Source organism: Crocodylus porosus, unplaced genomic scaffold (assembly GCF_001723895.1).
Source record: "Crocodylus porosus isolate Cpor-Errol unplaced genomic scaffold, CroPor_comp1, whole genome shotgun sequence".
NCBI classification, from domain to species: Eukaryota; Metazoa; Chordata; order Crocodylia; family Crocodylidae; genus Crocodylus; species Crocodylus porosus.
In genome coordinates, this window is record NW_017728906.1 from 162519251 (window position 1) to 162540839 (window position 21589).

Genomic DNA, 21589 nt, shown 5'->3' on the forward strand with positions numbered 1-21589 from the left:
TGTATGCCTTTGAGGAAATGGATTGGTGCGCAGTAGGGCTGTGCAAAGCTTCGGTCCCTGATTTGATTCAGTGGAGGTTTGGCCCGATTCAGTGGCCAAATCTCCAAATCTGAATTGAATTGGAGCCCCTTTAATCTCTCCAAATTTAATCGGAACCCTCCAAATCAATTTAGAGACATTCAGGAAGATTTGGAGACTCAGACATAAACACAGCTTTAAAAGTTTTTTCTACATACCTCGAGATACCAACACAGCTCATGATTGCTGTGATGCTGGGGCTCATAGAGCATCCCACAGGAGCATTTGGGGGGGGGGTTCATGTGGTTGGTGGTGAACCTGGAAGTGGACCAGAAGTACTTTCAGTCCACTTATGGGTCTGCCAGGGAGTGCTCTGGGGCACACCCCTAGTGCATGGTCACTTCAAGGAAAAGCAATTACTACCTTTTAAGACAAAAACCATACCTGGATAGAGCAGCAATGGCTCCAGTAAAGAACCAGGAAATGCTACAGCCCAAACCAGTTCTCCTATCTTTTGACACCCTGTCTGAGGATCTTTGTTCTAACTCCTTTGAACATCTTATGTAATCTTTTTATTTTTCACAGAAAGTGGAAGTACCCTTTCTCTCCAACTATACAGTTGGCTTAATAAAAGGTAGAACCCACAAAAATCCTTGCTTCCTCATTGCTTGGGCATTCATATAACACTTTCAAATTCCATCATTCTGTCAGTACAGAATGAAGCTTCATCACAAGTTTTCATCTCTTTAGCAGGAAGATAAAGAGCCCAGGCAATACTGACTCTTCAAAAGCACACAGAAAAAGTGCTAGGTTTTACCTCACAGAACTCAAACTTCCAGGATATTTGTGTGTTTCACAAAAACAGCTGTCCCAAATAATGGCTCTAATATGAACACCTGCAAATCTACCACATGGTCCTAACTATATACCTTTTATCAATGTTTTGTGTTACTCCATGTACTCATTTGGATTCTGATTTTTGCCAGGCAGTTGTCTATTCCATTTTGATAGGCTCTAAAACTTCATAATCATAATGGACAGTTACTATGAAATCATCAAAACAAAAAGAGCATACACCAACTGTAGATGCTTCCTCAGCCTGACAAAGGGTATTTATACCCAAAAGCTTGCTAAGAAGACATTGTCCAGCTATTTGGGTTGGTCCAATAAAAGATATCAGATTTGCCAAAAGAATCTTGTCTGCCTATATAAGCACATAATCACTTGAAAGAAGAAACAACTAATTGCCTTCATAGTAGCCATGTTTCTTTGGCATGTGCTGTGCTAATAGCTGTTCTATGCCATTCTTCTGACACTGTATTTTTGGACTTTTAATGATCAATTTCTTGACTGTAGACAGCCAAGCCTTTTTATGCTTTCATCTGCAAGTAGGGCTGTCCAAATGGTACTCCTATCCAAAATTTCCATCTTGAACACAGTAAGTACATATGCCTAAGTGTAATGGATATGAGCACAACATCTCTTGGAAAAATAAGTTTATATCCAAACATGCAAATGTATTCGGTCGTAGTAATATATTTGCCTGCTCTTCTCTCACCCTTCCCACCCCAAGCCCTTGACCAAGTATACTTTTTATCTGTCTTTCAGTTCAGCCTCCCGTTAGGGCATGGACATCAAACATCTGGCCCATACATCTAATATATTTACCCAAATCCAAGACTACTTCAAATTTAAGGTGACCCCACAATAATTAGATTCTTTACATGGAAAGCAGTGACAGAGAGGTAGGAGATGGTAGATCAAGAGGCAGGGAAATCAAGTGAACTGACCTCCCATGCCTTGCCACCTGTTCCCCCTCCTCACACACATACATTTCTGCCTCTACCCCCCCAGCACCTGCTCCCCTGAGGGCCTGACCTCCCCACCTCCAAGTGCCTGTGCTCTGCCCCCTTTTTGCCATCAGTTAACTCCAGTTGTGACTCTAGCTGTGGCCCCACTCCAGTGCAGAGCATAGAGCATGTGGTGAATCGGAGCTGGACCTGCTGCTCCTGCCAGGGGCTGAAGTCACTGTGCTCTGGGTCACAGTGGGGCCAGAGTTGGAACTGCACTTGGAAGTAAGCAGTGATGAAGGTGGGAGCAGCAGCTCTGATTCTGACCCTGAGCCTGGTTTGCAGCCACAACCACTTGCCATACCCCACTCTGTATTCAAATCCAAGAGTTTTCCCCGCTGTGGTGAATGGGGAAAAAACCCTTATTTTGGATTTGAATAAATGTGGTATGCCATTTGGCCCATGGGGCTCCAGGAGGGGCTGGGAATTTGGGGACAGGACAATCAGGTCTGGGGCCTACCACCAAAATCCAAAGTGTGGAGTCCTGTTAGGGACAGCTGGATGAGAATGGCTGTGTTCACCCCAACATCTACAACTGCTGCTTCCCCCCCACCCCTATGTCTGGATTTTGCCTGCAAGGAGCCCCACTCCAGATCTGGCTGGGTGGCAGGGTGGGGCGGGGAGTGTGAGTTTACCACCCCTGCATAACCTCATTGGTAATCTTCTAATGCTCAGTTTTGTAGGAGACCTTAGTTGTTTGATTTCATTCATTTTTTCTATTGACTGCTAAATATTAAACATTGGTAATTCATATTTCATATATCTTGAGGTGATGTATATTCTAAGGAGACCCCACTCTTAAGTATCAGCTTAAATAGGTATATTAATTGCTTTTTCCTTAGAAACTTTATTCTTCCTAATTGGCCATGTACTGATTGGACTTGCTGAGTGAACAAGTGGAGTTTGTCCACTACTTTTTTACCTAATGCAAAACAACTGTTTTCTACAATGCACAGTTAACTTGTGGGATTCATTGGCACAGGAAGCAGATAGCATAGCCTGGTTCAAAAAGAGACTAGACCGATTTATAAATGATATATCTATTAATGGTTATTCAGCAGAATGGTTGAAGAGGTTTCCTCTGACACCTCTAAACCAGTAATGGTAGATGCCAGGGAAGGTACTGAATGGGGATAGATCGCTCTAGAACTGTCCAGTTTAGTGATCTTTATAGAATCCACCCCTACCACTGTCAGAAACAGGATCATGGGCTAGATGGACCGTTGGTCTGACCTAATATGTCATTTCTATTTGCTAAACTCTTTGTAGGGGTAAAGTGTGAGACAGTTTTGTTGACCTTCTATTCCATAAGAGTATCTTATCTTTTATTTCTTGGTATATATCTGCGGATAGGATCAGGAGGTAATATTAAACGTGTTTAAAATATTCTGTCCATATAACTTGATCCACAATAAATGGTTCATTACTTGTTAAGACTTTATGCAGAGTGTTTCATTTATTAGCAAATTTCTTGATGCTATATAATTTTTTGGCATTCTTGTGCTGTTCTTGCAAACTATCGATGAGGTCTTAAATCCATGCATTCATTCATCCTGTCACTTTTATACCCCTAATCACTGTAGAATCTGGCAGAAAAAAAGAAAGAAATGTTCTCGAACAGTTTATGTACATTGCCAACGCCATATTTCAATTGAAGATTGAAGAAAGGAGAAGATTTTAGTATTGTATTAAATATATTGCATACAGTATATGCAGTAAATAGTGATTAAAAAGATTCAACACAATTTTAATATTGTTAGACTTTAAATACTATGCAGTTAAATCTGAACTTTTACATAGTACAACATGTTAGTTTCCATATGCATGTAATCGAATGACTTAATAATGAATGTATGTTTGTTTAAATTATATTTAACCATATTGTTATGTAATGTTAAAAAACCCACTTGGTTTCTTCAGATCCTGAAAATAGAAAGAACATTAAATGGCAATTAACAGTTCTGTGGGAGCATGGAAGGGGCCAAATGAAATATGCTGCCATTGCTTAAAAAGATTGTAAATGTATTAAAAATATGAAAACATTTATTTAAATGTTTTATTTTTGTAGGAGGAATAAACATGGGGTCACACGCGAGAAGATTGCTCAGATGTTGGATCGATATGAATATCAAATATCCATACCTATTGTAATGAATTCAGTGATACCACCTCACAAAAGTACACAAAGGCCACCTCCACAGCGAAGACAGAGGTGGGGAGGCTGTATAGACTCTTGGAATTCTTTCAGTGGTTCAGATAACCGATAACTCAGGTTCCAGTCAACTAACACCAACTTGTTTTTCATCATTTAAAAAAAATATTAAGTGGTGGACCTTCTCCTGTGTTTTAAATAGGCATAATTCAGTTAAAAAGCCTTTCCCTCTTGGAGGTTGTTCCATTATCCGGCTTAAATGTAAATAAAATTTAATATTAAAATGTATTTTAAGTACTTTTAAAATTTATATTTGTTACAGTTGTACTAACTTTGGTTTTAGTAAAACACCTGGAATAGCATGAAAAACCAGAGTCTTCCTTTTTATAGGTGTCAGTCAATGACATTGTTGTCTACTGAGAACTGTTGAGCGGTTTCTTTTAAAGAAGTCATAACAGAACTTTGTTGTCATTGCTTGTTTTTTTTCTTTTTCTTTTTTTTAAGAACTCAAAGTCCAAAGGAATAAGCTACTTATGTAGTATTACGTTATAATAACTTCCATCGTTTTTTAATATTCTACCCTGGCCAAGATTTATACTGAACAGCTATGTTTTTCTATTTCTTGCTAGATGCTTCTTTTTTGGTTTAATCGGTGCCCAGTGATGACACATGTATAACCCACATTTCCTTTTCTCTTCATCTCGGAGATCCATTCAGTAGCTTAAACTGATGTGCTGCAATTGCAGTATTCACTAGTGTGAAACTACAAACCATGATTTGTCTTGGAGTTATTCACAGTCCATAGTAATGTACTGAATACAGTTGTTTCTAAAGACCGGATATTTTACTAGCTTGGGAGATCGTTAACCAGCATGAAAATTGCAACTTCATTCCATTTACGTTTACAGGTCTAAGGTGCAGCATCAAAGCTGAGTGTTTGAGTCAGCTTTTCTATTTTATCATAAAAAGAATACCTTAAACATTAATATGCCAGATCCCAGATTATCTGACATATTATTAATATGTCAGATATGTCACTTGGACTGTATATAGCTGTATCAGTTAGATGCAAGCAGACTGTGGTCTAATTTCTATAAAACCACACTAAGTTCTTTTCAGGATTTGGCACAGGTACTATAGTTTCTGTTTGGCAAATGCCAAAGACTGAGCCAGCATGGAGATTGATGGATTCATCTATTACTGGATACATTTTTACTTTAGACACTTGTGTGATGATAAGAGTTCACTTTGATACTTGCCTTCAAACCCAGTTGCTGGATTTCTCCGTATTGACATTGTTTTGGAAGTCCAGTGCAAGACTGACAAAACTAATATTTGTATGTTAGTATTGTGGAGATACATATATATAAAATTTTGGAGATATATATCTATATATCCACTACTAAAAGAATAGTTTTGAACTGTTTAAACTTTAGTTTCATTCTTGTTTATGTTCAGTTTTGCTTTGATTTTCATATTGTAGCACAACTTTGAAAGAGGTAGGTGGCAACACCAGGATGAGAATGTTTAAAAACGAAGCAAAAGGATTTGATTCAATTTGATTTGATTAAGTTAAACGTGTGGTATGGAAATCTTATACGTTTTTGGTAAAAAAAAAAAAAAAACAACCCCCCCCAATTAAAAAACCCTACATTTTGGTTTAAAAGATTGCAGTTAGTGTAGAGAGATGCCTGAGCTGGCTTGGGTATCAGAAAGAGTCTGTGCCTATTAACCCAAAGCTCAATTCTAGTTAATTTATTCTGCTTAGTAACAGAGTAAATTAAAAATGAATTTGGAGCTCTGTACTGCTTCAGTAAGAAGTTTTTAATACTCGAGTAAACTCATCTAAAGCTAGTTTAATTTCTACACTACACTAAGTCTGTGATATATATGTTTACCATTGTTTCTTCTACGGCATATACTGCAATTATCTTAATTACCATTTATGAACTGACTAGATGCTCAGTGCAAATTTTTATGACTTCATATAGTTGACATTTTAGTATTCTAAGAACTGCAGTATATCATCAGGCTCAGCTGTAATATTTTTGAAGGTGAGCATTAGCAATAGGGTCAAGTAGACTAAACTATGAAATTATTATTTTGTTCTGGACTTTTTTACTTTTTCAAAAGTAGGATAGTAATGATTTACAAGTTCAAGGAAAAGTGTAGATGTTATTTTAAAGGTGGCTGTATATAAAACTATATATTATAAGGTCCTACTGAATTTACAGTGGAAGTGGATTTCTGATTGGCTTCGGGGCCCTTGTGGTTGCCTCTGCCCAGTCAGGAGGCAAAAACAGTGCCATATTTAAAACCATGATTTTTGCCTCCCTGCCAGTCAGGAGCAAACAGTGGGGCCCCTCCACCAATTGGTGGGGATGGGGAGCCTTGCAGAGGTACCTGCTGTATTAAAGGACCTGATATGCAGACCACTTCCACCATAAATTCAGTAGGGCCCTAATTATAGTGTTAGAGGGTTATAAGATGTATTGATTATAACAAAACATTAAGGGTATTGGTTTTAGAAGAATCATCAGCATTTACAATGATTTGGAAAGATTTATTTTTAAAAATAACACTTTTTTAATGTTTGGCTAATTAAGAAAAAATTTAAATGTAATAGTTTCTTATTATACTGGTTCTTAAGAGGTGTTACTTTGGTAGGTAGTAAATAGAAATACACAGCTAAAAACTTTCAAATGCATTTTGTGGTCTCATAGGTTTAGAATTTTGTGTTTTGTGGTATTATAATGCAGGTTTGAGTGCAGTTTAAACAGTAATATAATTTATAATGTAAAAAAAATTAAAGTTGAAAGTCAGTATATTTAATGCAGTCTTTTTATGTGGCTTTGTATTTCTGTTGTGCAATTCTATATTTGTACAATGTAGTATATTTCTAAAATAGTGTTTTACTAAGAAGTTTTATTAAATTTAAAAACTGAATTGTGCTATTTCAATTTGTTTTTAGTAACTTTTCATCATTAGCAGATTTATTGCAATTAAGATGTTTTCATACTTGCATGGATTGTTTAAAATACTTGAAATACCGTGTATCTCATAAGCTGATACTCAAATGATATTTAATATCTTTCCTAATTGTATCTTATATATAAGCATATGTATTGCTGTTTTTCAGTTTGTATGTCTGGTTATCAACTTCAGCATCCTGTAAAGAACCTGGAGAAAACGCAAATATTTTCTCTATCCTAAACCTTTGTGTACTTAAAAATACATTACAACCAGGAGGAAGATAAAAAGGTTTAGAAAGCCTTTTTCATTTACCAGTGTGATTCTATCTCAACTACTCTAAGCTTTAATAACGTTAAATAATTACTTGATTTTGTACCTAGTTTATATGAACTTCAATAACATAAAAAATAACCAACAGGACTCTGATGCCTTTATAAGGATTTTGCAAGAAGTTGGGAAGTTGTTTAACCTTCTTAAATTGTGGTTGATGCTATGTTTTAGTGTTTACTTGGAATTTGTTTTTAAACAGCCATTTTTTAAAATTTTAATTTGTTACAAATATATACAGGTAATGTGTGTGCGTGCGTGTGTGTGTGAGAAAATACTAATTGAGGTGGCCCTCTTTTTTTAATATAAAAAGCACATAATTCAAATTAGACTAGACTATTACATATAAAGAATTAATTTCCTAAGAAGGGCAAAGCATTTTACATCTTGGCATGTTACCAGCACCTTCTATAAACTATTTCATCTAGAAACTTATGTTCTATGGTAAGTACAATGGTATGGTAAGTGTAGAAGTTGCTTGTGATTTGTGTAATGTGTAGCCTTTGTTCTGTTCTTTTCCTTTTGAAATTTTATGTTCTTGTGCTGTTTCCCTACAGGTGTGGCTGTGTGTAGTAGTCATTATAATAAGCTGCTAATTACAAATAATATAAAAAAATTAAGCCTTCGGGGCAAACGAATTTGTTTTCTTCATTTTTGCTGTGGCTAGTACACTGAGGGCAATATGAAAATAATAATAAAAAGCAAGTGAAACAGTAAATTGCCAGTTTTGAATTCCCTCTTTCATTCGTAACAGTGAGAACAAACCATCTATTTTGGCAGCAAAGAATTGTTCTCTTGTACAAAACTCAAATTTGGTACCTAATCCTGTTAATAAAGTTAAGCCTGAGATTTAATACTAGTGAATAAAACTTTAGAGGTCCAACAGCAGAATGACATTTAACATAATGAAGATAAAAGATGTTACAAAAATTTCCAGATGAAAATTGTATTTACTTTTGCTTCCTATATGAGAATTGTATAGTTACACAGATAAATACTTACTGAACAATTTCTTACACAAAAATTCAGTCCACTTGCTATTTTATGAATTACGTTATTATGATGGAGTAAATAATTTACAGGGTGGGGTTTTACATTCTTACATGTACTGATGAACCGATTAGAGGTTAGTTCTGCATAATAGATATAGGTGGGCAAGAGTTGTATATCAAGAATAGCTGAAATATGAAGTGCTTTGTAAGCATCAGTTGCTTTGACAAGTCCATAGACAGCATCCAGCAAAACCTTGTAAACCAGCTAATTATCAGGCACAAGTTCCATTGTGATTTAGTAGGAGAGAACATTTGGAAATGACTGATTAGGTGAAGTGTTTTTCATATAAATCAGTATAATTGTGGTGGATTTTCACCACAGTGATGCGCATAAGAGCATAGTGATGAATTATTTCAGTAACTAATTAACCAGATTTCACTATATTTTTCAGTGCTCATGCAGCAGCATAAAATGGAGTCTTGCTAATCTACAGTTTGCTAAAACAAACTAAAAATTAGCCATATTATCTTTATTTCTTAGTAAAGATTTATTAAGCAAGGTCTGGTATTGATGATTTCTTTTGCTTTCTTTAAAAAATATATATTCTGCAAAACAATTGCTATTCTGCTGGTAAATATTATAAGTAGAGTCCATTTTGACAAAATTAAGAAAGTAAAATTTTGATGCATTATATTTGTTAAATTATTCAGTGAATTCGTAAGATGCAAGTAATTTGGAATATGTTCTCCATACACTAGTAGAAATTAGCAAAGCACTATTATCACAGTTTCTATCTTCTGATAAAGGAAAAGAACTTCAGTTTTGTTGCTTTCTTTTTCCTGTTTCTCTTTTGTGCTGATGAGTGAGTTTATTTCTTGTGGCATTCGAGAAGACTTGAAAAGCCCTGCCTATTGGTTGTTTCAATACATCTTCTCTAGTGTGGTAAATGGAGAAATGGTTATTTGCTTTCTGGACTAGGGACAGAAGTTGCATGTAAACTGGTAAAAATGATCAGAAACAGGTTCAAACCTGCAGCAAACAGAAGTTCAATGCACATAAACCAGTATCAAAATGGCCAAACCCAGTTTAAGATAAACCTGGATGGATGTAGTATCAGACTTAACGATTTGGGTTAAACCAATCTGTGGAACTTCTGTCCCAGATTTCCTCCTGACTTAAGTTATGTCTCAGTCCCCCAGCATCCCAGGATACACTTGGGCTCCCCGCTAACCTTCCTCACAAGACAGGTGGGCTAGCTTGGGCGGTCCTGTCTGCTGTAGCTGAGCTGCAGCAGGTCCTGCCTATCAACCCTGTGGGGCAGCAGTGGGGGAAAGGCAGGGGAACAGAGCCACTCTATGGCTCCCACCCTGGCTCTGAGTGCTGATCTGCGAGTGTTGTCCCCCTTCCCCAGGACAGGCTGGTGGGAGTTACTGACCTGCTGGGGGAGGGGGAAGAGAGTGCCGGGCCCAAGTTGGGCATCTGCCCATGTCGGGGGGGAGGGGCGGGGGTCACAGCCTGGGTGGGGACGTTTCCCCAGTGGCCCAGGATTCCCTCCAGCCCAGCTGCCAGGGGAGTGATTCCCTCCCCCTTCCACCTCCACAGTATTCCCAGTGAAGGGTGAGGGAGGCCTGGGCCCCAGGGAGGGGTTGCCCCATTCCCACCCAGCTGGGCCAGCTCCATGGAAAGAAGGATCAGGCCCTGATACCTGACACACCCCCAGGGCTGCCCAGCATGTCTTGCTGGCTGCTACTGCTGGCAGGTTCCAGAAAAACACACGAGGCACTCTGGGGAGCTTGTACTGGATGGCAGGACCTGATCCTGCCTTGTATGGTTAGCTCCTGTCCTTTCTGCCTCAGCATGTCCTGCTGAAGCCTGGCACCAGTGACAGCTAGAAGGAGGCACTGGGCACCCCTAGGGGTTTGTGCAGGACAGCGGAGCCTGGTTAGTCGTTTATGGAGCTAGTCTGGCCAGGCAGCAATGGGGAAAATTCCCTGGCCCACCCCCTACGGCCTGGCTCTCCCAGCTGAAAGACCCCAGTCTGGGGAGCTGAGACTGCAGTGGAGGGCTTCATTCCCCATCTCCCTCCACATCAATGACTCATGCTGGCCTGACTGCAAGGAAGGGGAATCACTGCCCCCCACCCCCTGCAGCTGGACAGACAAAGGCTTGGGGGGATCCTCAGTGTGGAGCTCCCCCAACATGGGCAGATGTTAGGCTTGGGAGATTCGCACAGATCTGTCCCTAGTGGCGGCGGGGGGGTGGATTTCCCTCTGCCTGCCTGCCCCTGCAGCTAGCCAGACCAGGGGTGGGGAACAAGCTGAGGCATGGAGCTCCCCTTGTGACCAAATGACCAGCTCAGGGGCCAGCACCAGGAAGGGAGCTCCACCTCCTCCCCACCACTCCACTGTGGGGTACTGGAGAGAGTTGGGGGAGTGTGTTGGGCAGCCTCTGCTTGGCTGAGCTGGGCAACAGCTGGCAGGTTGGGAGGCGTGCTCTAACACCCCCCACCCCACCACCACCTTCTAGTCTGGGTCAGCATTAGTTCAGTTTGTTAACGGTTCAATTTATGCAGCTTAGCAAAACCTGCAAAGATTGAATTGGTTCCTCATTGCATTTTTTGACTGTGTGTACTTAGACCTGGTACTTATTTTTTTTTTTCTTTTCATGGCTACAAAAAAAAGTTTTTCTTCATTTCAGGTAAGAAACATAAAAGATTTATTTTATTTCTCTAGTTCATGAGTTACCTCATTCTCAGTCTTATCTAATTGTTTACCTGGTTTTAAATTTTAATTTTTTGTTCTCCTTCCTTTTAAACTCTAGTATAATCTTTTACCTTTGGAAGGAATCTGTTTTGTTTGGACTCCTCTTTCCAAATGTGTTTTTTACTACTTATAGAAATTAAGTAGCTCAAAGCCTTATTTCATCTATTTCAGATTTTATTTAATTTCCATCACATTGAAATCTACCATATTTTCTTGAATCCAAAATGGTTATTTTCACCAATAAGTATGGAGGAAGGGGTGGAAAAAGCCTCATCTTAGATTTGTGTACTGACCTGGGGCGGGTGGCAGCTCAGTTCCAGCTTTGAGCCTGAACTTAGGGTCGAAGCTGGAGCTGAGCCACTGCCAGCCCTGAGCCAGAATGCCCCATCCCCTGATAAATGAGCTGTGTGACTGGTGGGAGCCTGAGGGAGATGATGGTGTGAGAGAACCTACAACCTGCTCCCCCACCACCCCTTGTCTTCTGTGCTTGTCCCCCCATGCCCTGCATCTCCCTTCCCTGCTCCCCCCTGCAGCCTACCCTCTCTCCCTCCCTCTGCTCCCCCCTACCTTCTGTCTAGTTCCAGTTCTTCCAACTTGATCCAACCCAGCCAGGAATTGCTGCCTTTTCTCGCTGTCTGGAGTGGGCCAGAGCTGCCACTTGTTTTCAAAACATTGGAAAGCATTTGTTTTAGGGGTGTATGAAATGGGCTGTATTGAATTCAGATTCAGCCCAAATCGGGGACAGTGATTCAATTTGTTGATTTGGATCACTGTCCCAATTTGATTTGGCTGAATCTGAACCTGACATTTCAATGCTGATCCAGAGAATCAGTGATTTAACTGTAGACACAGCTTTAAATATTTTTTCTACATACCTTGAGATACAGGCACAGCTCATGAATGCTGCAATTCTGGTGCAGATGGAGCATCCCACAGGAGCATGCTCCCCCCCCCCCCCATGTGCTCAGCAGCGAACCCAGAAGGCTGTGGCGATTGGCCATGGGGGGGGGGGCCCTGGGTGACCTCCAGACCCAGAAGGCACCAGTTGCCTCCTGTGAGCTCCCCAGTGGACCTGAAAGTGGACCAGAAGTGCTTCTGCTCCACTTCCAGATCTGCTGCCAAGTACGCTGGGGACCCCTCGGTGCTCCCATGGGACACTCCATCCATACCAGCATCTCAGTATTCACGAGCCACCTGGTACCTTGAGGTATGCAGAAAAAATATTTAAAGCTGTGTCTATTTCCAAATCTCTCTGAATAGATTCAGAGGGTTCCAATTCGATTCAGAGAGATTAAAGGGTTTCCTGATTCAGATTCAGAGATTTGGCCACCGAATCGGGCCGAATCTCCCCTGAATCAAATCAGTAACTGAAGCTTTGCACAGCCCTAATTTGTTCTAGAACTGATCACTGCAAAACCTATTAGAAACACCTATATTTAACAATAAAGATTCCCCGTTGGAGATTACGACTTGCAGTCTGTCAGTCTGTTACTAAGTAGTTTGATAATTTATTAGTGTGCATTATACTGTATTATACTGATATTAACATAAAATTGTTGTGATATATAAAATTGAAGCATTTTTACCTATGCCATTAATTTATCTTAGGAAAAAACCCAAAACAAAGTCACATTTGATAGGGAAGCCCTGTTTTTCATAAATCTGTATTGACCGTCATTAATTATATTCCCCTTAATTAATTTAATCCAACATTAATCTTTTCATTATTGTCTCCAAGATTCATGTCAGGCTCTGCACAGTTGGCTGGATACTCATCCTTTTTTTGAATACTGACACACTACTGACTTTCTCAATATCCCAAGATTTATTGAAAATGTTATTAGTGCAAAAGATAGCTCTTCAGGCAACTGTCTTGGAGCTTTTGGATGCAAGTTATTTAGTACTTCTGTTTGTTTTTACTTATGTGGTGTTTAACATGCTCCCTAAATTATTGTTTAGTCCTTTGTTATGGACTAAAAAGTGCTACATTAGCCATCCCTAAAATGAGTAAATTGATCTATTTCTTTGCAAATAATGAATACATTTTTTTCTGCATTTCCTGTATCTTATTATTAGAGATTTTCTATCTCTGTTTAATAAAGGTCCTGTATTATTGTTAGGATTTTCTTAGTTCCTCATATGCATAAAACTCTTGCTAACTCCCAGTTTTCTTGCCTTGTCAACCACCAATTTTTACCTTGTTGTCCTTTGCTTCCATTATTTATGTTTTGTGCTTCATAAATTCTTTTTCATATGTATTGCTGGGTATGATTAATTCCCCTTAAAAACAAGTCCATACATTATGTGGAAAGATTTGAATAATCATTAAGGTGTTTTTCAGCTACAAATCTAAAGTGAAAGAATTCAGTTTTCCCAGAATTATAGAAGAATAGGGCTAGAAGGGACCTCAGGAACTCATCATTCTAGTCCAGCCCCTTCCTTGAAAGTAGGATCATTTCTGACTGGCCCATCCCAGTCAAGTATCTGTCTAAATTTCTCTTAAAATCTTTCAAGGATGAAGATTTTGTAACTTGTCTAGAAAATCTGTTCAAATGCTTAACCATTCTAATAGACAGAATGTTCTTTCTGATAATCCAGTCTACCATATTTACTCACATACCACATGCAACTTTCCCCCGAATTATCCTTCCAGCAGCAGCAGTGGCATTCTATTCAGGCAACTGAGGGAGTTCTTCACTCCACAAGTGTTAACAACCCCCACTTCTTTTTGATGATCTTTGTTGCACTAATCAAGTTAACCTTTCTTTTGGCAATTTTGCTGTCTGCAAGCTACTCCTGGTTACTTTTGTCCTATTTCACAGCCCTACAGACTGTTTTCAGATCTTTTCAAATTTATAGAACTACCCATGGAAACCGGTCTTCAGTAGCAGCTAACAGTTTGAGCTGCTGGCTGAGTAGTAAAGGAACTGTGAGTGAGCTGAAGTTTAGGCTCTGTTCCTGCTCTATGCAGCCGTCGTTCTGGAAAAATCTTTTTTCTTCATTCTGCCTTCCTGAAAGCAAGGTGTGTCTTATTTGGGGAGTTTGGCATGTGAGAAAATATGTTAATTTTTCCCTTGCAGCAATTTAAGACCGTTGCTTCTTATTCTGTCTCCTGCAGCCACAGAAACTGTGATCTGTATCCTCTTTAAAACCACCCTTCAGGTATTTGAAGTTTGTTATCAAATCCCTACTCAGTTTTCTCTTCTCCAGACTCAATAATCCCAGTTTTCAGCATTTCCTTATAACTTGTGTTTCCCAGACTTCTAATAATTTTTGTTGCTCTCCACTAGACTTTCTACACTGTCCATGTCTATGTTTGTTTGTTTGTTTTTAGATTTTATCTTCTCTTTCTTAAAGTGCAAGGCCCAAAACTGCACTCACTAGTGTCAAATATAGTGGAAGAATCACTTCAGTTGATTGGCAAGTGACACTCCGGTTAATACAGCCTAGTATGTCATTGGCCTTTTCTATACCAAGAGCACATTGTTGGTTCATATCCATTTTATGGTCTAGTGTAACCCCCCGTTTCTCTTCTGCATTGTTCTCCAGTTACTTCCCAGTCTGTATTTGTGCATACAGTAGTTCTGTCCTAAGTATAGAATTTTGTACTTGCCCCCAGTGAATTTAAATGATTTGGTTTTGGATCTTTCCTCCTATTTTTCAGTGTCATTCTGCATCCTAACCCTACCTTCCAGAGTTTCTGAAAATTTGTTAAACGTAGATTCAGTCCCATCCTCCAAGTTATTAATGAAGATGTTAAAAATACTGGACCCAGGAATGACCCCTGGGGAACCCCATTCAATATTTTTTTCCAACTAGTTGTCAAACCATTATAATGACTCTTAGAGCATGATGATCTAACCGGTTATGTATCCACCTTATGGTAGTTTCATCTAGACTTTATTTCCTTGGCTTATTAATGAGAATGTCATAAGAGACAGTGTCAAAAGCTAAAATTGGGATATCACATCCGCTTCTCTCCCCACTTCCACAGAGCCTGTCACTTTTGTCATAGAAGGAAATCGGGTTCCCAGGCATGACTCGCTCTTGGTAAATCTGTGCTGAATGCTCTTGATCACTTTGTTCTCCTCCAGGTGCTTAGAAAAAGATTCCTTGAGGACCTATTCCATGACCTTTCCAGGTATCAAAGTCAGACAGATTGATTTTAATTCCCTGTTCCCTTCCCTTTCTTCAAATATAGTGCCCATCTTTCTCTTTTCCAGTCATGCAAGACCTCATCCCATGTCCACAAGTTTTCAAAGAAGATCACCAATATCTCTGAAATCACCTCAGCCAATTACTTTGGTATTACAGCCCAGCTGACTTGGAAAAATCTAGTTTCTCTAAGTAATCTCTCACCTGTTCTTCTATTACTCTAGGCTACTTCTCTTCTCCATTACCCTTGCTGCCAATTGCACTTGTCATTTGCTATCCAATCTTATTCATACTGAAGTAACAAGACATTGGGCATGTCTACACAAAACTCTGACTGCACGGTAGCCCGCGACTACTGCTCAGTACCATCGCAAGGCAGGAAATGTGACATGACGCTACTGTGCAGTAGTTACAAACTACTGCATAGTCAGCATCACAAGACAGCTGTTCCTCGGCTCAAATGCATAGTAAGTCCAGTTACTGTGCAGTCATTTAGTACTTACACAATCAGCATCTCGTGTAGATGCAGTCATTGAATACTTCAGCCTTCTCTGCATCCTCCATTTTGTATGATCTCCACATTATCCTTTACTGTGTCCAGAGTAATTTCATTTGCTTGGAATTCAAAAAAACATTTCACCAATTTTTTCATAATTTATATAAAAATGCTATCCGGCCTTTAGAGTGAAACTGGTGTAAACCAACGTATGAGGTAGGATTATAAGGAAGGCTCATAGTGGAGCCTTAATTTTCCATATTCTGTCAAATAGACTAGTGAACAGCTGTGAGAGAGGAATTACTACTTGATCCTGCTATGGGAAGCAGATTAATATTTCCAGTGTTCTTTTGTATGCACTGATTTTTTTGCTGAGAGTGTCACCTTGCTACTAGAATTAGTGTACCACCACCTAGCAGTGGTATAAGCAAGGTTTGAGAATGTTTGTAATTTAATCACTATATCTTTTAGGTGTTCTCAAAGCAAATCAACACAGCATGGGAATTAAAATATATATGGTTCCTGTAGTCTTATTCAGATGAATACTTTAACCTACTCAGCAGTACTGGTGAGGAATTTTTTTCAGGGTAAGAGAGAGATAATGTCTCCCTTCCTGCATTTCAAGTTCTACTTACCTACTTGCCCCTTTGCCTTGTATCTGCTTTTTGTGGAGCCAGTGCATGAGCATGTAAAATCTTCAGGCAGCAACCAGCGTGCATCCTACTAACACTTGAACTTAACTCCATTTTCAGTATTTCCACCAACTTCTAAATAGTAACTTATTTTTTCAGTCAAGATTATATTTATTTACAGCATTAGATAATAGATGTTTGGGGGTTATAATGTAAAGAGCGGGAACAGGATATAGGACTGACCAGTAATGCCAATGACTCTGCCTCTCTTCTGGGCCTCAAGGTCTTTGAGTTGGAAAAGTATTTGCCGTTAGCCACCTAGAAGCAGTAAAATGACTTAGCTCATTTTACTACCATCGTTAGATTTCCACTTTTAAAAAAAAGCAGGCTTCTGATTTTTAGGAATTTAAATGCTGGGAATATCTTTGAGAAAATGCACAAGGGAAAATCATTAACTTTTTGGATTTTGGTGAATTCATTATTTACAGAATAAAACCATTGTAGAGTTTGATGCAAGACTAAGTATGCAAATCATAAAGAGCTAGCCATTAGAACAAAAGCTACAAAAATATCTTGGGAATGGTAGGGAGAAGCAGATTTATGACTTTTAAAATGAATACTGAAAGTCCCATTTGAGAGATGATGCAGACCCTAAAAAAATCTATTTGTATGTGGTTTGGGGTTTTTTGGTTGTTTTTTTTTTTCCACAGCAAGCTAGAATAAACAGGGTTTATTAGTTATCTGCATATTTACCTATGGAACATCCTTTCAGTGGCAGCATTTCCTATTTTTTTTATTGTTGTTCCATATATATGCTGCTTTGAGTAGACTATAAGAGATCTTTCTTGAGTAAGGGTAACACATTTCAGCTCTCTTGCCTGCCATTCACAGCAGGGAGTAAACTAGATCAGGTCTACACCTACAGACAACAGTGTGCTTTCTGGCACATTGCTGGTATGCACAGACAAGACTCTGACCATTCCATGCTGTTCTTTGCTGTTCATTACAACTTTCTGTAAGTGAAGGGGATGTATGGACCCCATAAATCTACTTTCCACTTCTGCACTGTGAGCCATGATGAATGTCATTATACTGCCATAGCGCTATGTTAGCTCGGTCACAATTTGGCCCAGAATAAACACAATTTGGTCCCCCCTTGAATGATTTCAGAAATCAAGGCTATGTTTTCAAATTAAGTAGTAATGTTAGTAGAGGAAAATCCCTGTTATCAGGCATTCTAGTATCCAGAACACTCTACTAACCAGAGTTTCCAGCCAGCCAGCTGGATGTGGTGGGGGAAAGTTTGCACATGGTGGCCGCTGCCACCACCTACCACCCGGTGAGATGGTTGCTCTGTGTGTGGCCACCACTAGCCCCCCAACCCTGCTCCATGTTTGGCTGTTGCCATTCTCCACTCCTCTGCCCTCCCCATTCCACATCCATCTGGAAACCCCCGCTCCTTAGGTAACTGGCATTTTTAGATATCCAGCACCCCTCGTTCCCCACTCATAGCGGATAACAGGGATTTTATTATACATTACATTATTTTGTGTTCGTTCATAGATATCAGTGCTTTAATGAAGTGAGTTTTATCAAGCCCATTTTATAGTGAATTGAAGATGTGTCAAGCTAATGGCAAGGCTAGGTATAGAGCCCAGGTCTGCTGATTTTTTTTACTTTTTTTCTAACCGTTAGCTATGCCCATGTGACCATTTTTACCATTAGCCATGCCCATGTGACCATTTTTATCTTCTGTCCAAAGCTTTATTTTAAGGGTGGGTTTCCCAGTGTAGTCCTTTTATATAGAAAAATACAGTTAGAGCAGCACATAATATTCCTCCAGTGGAAAGAGTAAACTTCTTTTTGCTGTCTTAGTTCCCTATTCTCTTGTCTTGGGCTAGAGAAAGCATAAAGGTTGGTTGAGTGCTGCCTGGGAAAAGGTCTGATTAGATAGAGTCATTAAAAGGAGGCAGCTTGAACACCAGGACAAAATAAGGCAAAACACTTTTTGTTGAAGAAACAAATGGACCCAATAGAACTTACTTATCACAAATGAGACCGCTCTAAAAGAGTTTAGACTTTAAAAGATTAGGGAGAGGGTAAAATTCTTAAATTGTAGATGTACTATGGACTACATATACAAGTCAGGCTCTGAAAATGGAAGTATATGATAGACCTATGTATACCAGTAATTCATTCCTCAGGAATACTAGTTTATCTTCAGCAAATCAAAAGACCAGATAAGTAAAGGGGGGGCCTAATGGTTTTATGAAAAGGGGCTTACTCAGATTATATAACTTGATTTGAAGTCTAATTTGATCCTGTTGGATGGTATAAAACTTCAAATACTCCTTGCATGTCATACTTATTTTGTATTTCATTGGGGGCAGGTGGTCTTGAAAGTGACTTTTGGTATCTTCACTTAAAATGATTTACTACTGGGCAGAAATTAGCCAAGACCAGTGAATTCAAGGTGGGTTTTGTGGGTTGGTCAAGTTGTTCCATGTTTGAAGGGTGTGAGGAGGATTCTTTCTTTAAGTGAGACACTGGTTGTTTCACATAGAAATGGTTCCAGTTGCCTGTGATTTGTCCTCAAATTGAAAAAGACAGCAAGTCTGCTTTAGTTTTTGGCTAAATCTTCAGAGTGCCCAGAATTTCATGTGTAGTGAATGGCTTTGGACTCAAGGAGTAAAGCAGAGCTGTTCACTGACCAGCCTTAGCAGATTGAATTCATACAGGGGAATAGATGATCACTTTCCAAAACACTAGATGTTGGATTCTACTCTAGCTAGGAGGTAGTCAGGTAAAGAAAGGTGCTTACCACTCTGATTAGGTCCCCTGGGCATGGATAGGCCACTGTGATCATATGCCATTCTCTATGAGTGTAGTGTGTGTGAGAAAGAGTGTTATCCATTGTGCCTCTGAACTATAAGTTTTTCAGGGCAGCACTTTGTTATTTGCATGGTGTAATTGATTTGTTGCACAGACCAACTGATGATCTTACAGAAATGTTAATCATTGGAGCAGAACCATCAGCATCAGAACAGAGCAACCTCCCTTAATGTAAGAGGCAAGTGTTGAAGTTTGATTCTGCATTACTGGGATGGAGTGTAACAATAGAGTAGTCAGAATAATAAACAGTTAATTATTTCTGGTTTAATCCAGTTAGTAGGATCCATTCTGATCAAGTGTTTTGTAAAATTTAAGAGAATAAATATTTCTCCTGACTAGTTTTAAAAAAGCCTTTAAGACTGAGGAATGTTTTTAAATAGATGGAAACAGAAATCCATTTATCCTCTACATGTTTTGCATGCATTTACATATCCTTAATTGCCAAATATTTCACTAGGTTTTGGAGAAGGAAATTATTATTTTAGCCTCCTCTGTCGATCTTAGCGTTAAATCATATACCAAAAAAAAGGTTAGTGAGCTACATCCTAATTTGTCATTTCCATTTCTGCTTGTTGCTGAAGTTAATTTAGACAGGAATATTTTTGGGGGGTTAAAACATACATTTATAATCATATAGAGAATGCAAGATATTCAAATATATATCTTAACAGATCTAAACAAACACTTTAGTTCTGATGGGGTCCACCCATTTTAAGGTACTATGGATTAGTTGCAAATAAATAATTTTTCCAAATAGTTTATGCTCCAACATGAAGTCTTATGTGTATGGGAAAAAGCATGGAAATAATTTAGTTTTGATTTGCCAGTTCTGTTTATACAATTAATTTCTTGGAGTAATGACACTGTTTTCAGGGATCAAGCAGACAGTTATTTTTGGCATATGGTAAACTTGATACTTCTAAAGTTTTAAGGCTGTCTGGTTAAATTGACTTTTCTATTTTTGGCATATGCTATAAACATAGGGTACAACTTTCCTATATATTTTCTGTCTACTGTACCTCAAATATCAGTAAAGTGTGTCTACCCTTTCAATAGAGGGGTTTTTTTTAACACCGATTGTCAATCAGAGTGGGCTTGTTTGTTTGTGTCTTAGCTGGCAACACCAATTCATATGCATCACAGTAATGGTTCTAAACAATTTCAATAGTACCTCTTGCTACTTTATCAAGAGCAAAACAAAAGTATGCAAAATAGCAGCAAATAAAGAAGAGATCCATGCTTTCTAATGAAAGATTTACCATTTGGGTTGTCTTATTAACAAACTTTGAACCAATATTGATATAAATTAAGTTAGAAAAGCAATATCTGAATAATGTAAGTGAAATTACTGTTTTGAATATTTTCCTTGATTTATCTCTTGTGTTTTGTATTTGGTTTGGTTTGGTTTGTTTGGGTATGAATGGTTGGTTTGTTTTTATACAACCCAAGTAACAAACTCCTTTTTTTTCCCCTCTTTTTTAAACAAAGTCATATCCATGCTGGTTCTCTTCAGTACTTCCATGTGCCATATATGGAGTTTTATGATGTGGACAACTCTCTACACAAGTTTAGGAACATTTAAAAAGATAAATATGTCTACTCATTTACTTTGATTATTTTCAAGTGCTAAAACCTTAATGTAAGGAGTTGGATGAATGCCAAGAAGAAACAACATATGCAAAGTAGTGTCATCAGAGTATGAACATTACAGATGCATTGTTTTAAAAGGCAGTATTTGGACAGATTCTGTTATCAAGTGCAGCAAACTGGGAAAGAGAGGTGAAGGACATGGTCAGGTGTTTGATCCTAGAGCAGTGTGGTGCCCAACCTTGTGACTCTGGGGGCTGAATGAGTGATGTGGGAGGAGTTTGCAGGCCCCTGTCCCGTGGGCCGTATCCCACCAGATTGGGCCCACTGCCTTAGCCGTGGTCCCAGTCCCACATGGACCACATTGGTCTCACCACACTGAATCAGGTCTGCCACCTTGGCCCCCAGCCCTGTACATACCAACTGGAACCTGGACACAGGGCCATGTCATTTGGCTCACGGGGCTTGGAAATTTGGCAGTGGGATAGCAATGGCAGCATTAATTGCTACTGCTCCCCCACCATCAAATGTCCAGTACATTTGCGAGGCTTTTTTTTTTCCTTTCCCACTTCCCTGGCCTTTCTTTAGGAAAAAAGTTTCAGACTTTGGCTAAAATGATGCGGAGGGGAAACTCGACATTTATCCTGTTAATACTCTTTTGCATTTCAACCAGGGTCTTGACATGATAAAGTTGGCTTAAATATTTAACATTCAGTGGAATGTTTAATACTAGTATGTTTATTTTCCCCTCT

General features: G+C 39.0%; 1 protein-coding gene across 3 annotated transcripts in view; it reads left to right on the top strand.

The window, feature by feature from the left end:
- N4BP2L2 (NEDD4 binding protein 2 like 2) overlaps positions 1 to 21589 on the top strand; it is an 80964-nt gene that overhangs the window by 31436 nt on the left and 27939 nt on the right. For 2 of the 3 annotated variants that reach the window (XM_019530091.1, XM_019530092.1), the window contains exon 6: positions 3937 to 4080. The exons of the other annotated variant lie outside the window; for it this stretch is intronic. In XM_019530091.1, the coding sequence (XP_019385636.1) occupies positions 3937 to 4080 (144 nt within the window). The remainder of the gene's footprint in view (positions 1 to 3936; positions 4081 to 21589) is intronic. 3 annotated transcript variants of the gene reach the window in all.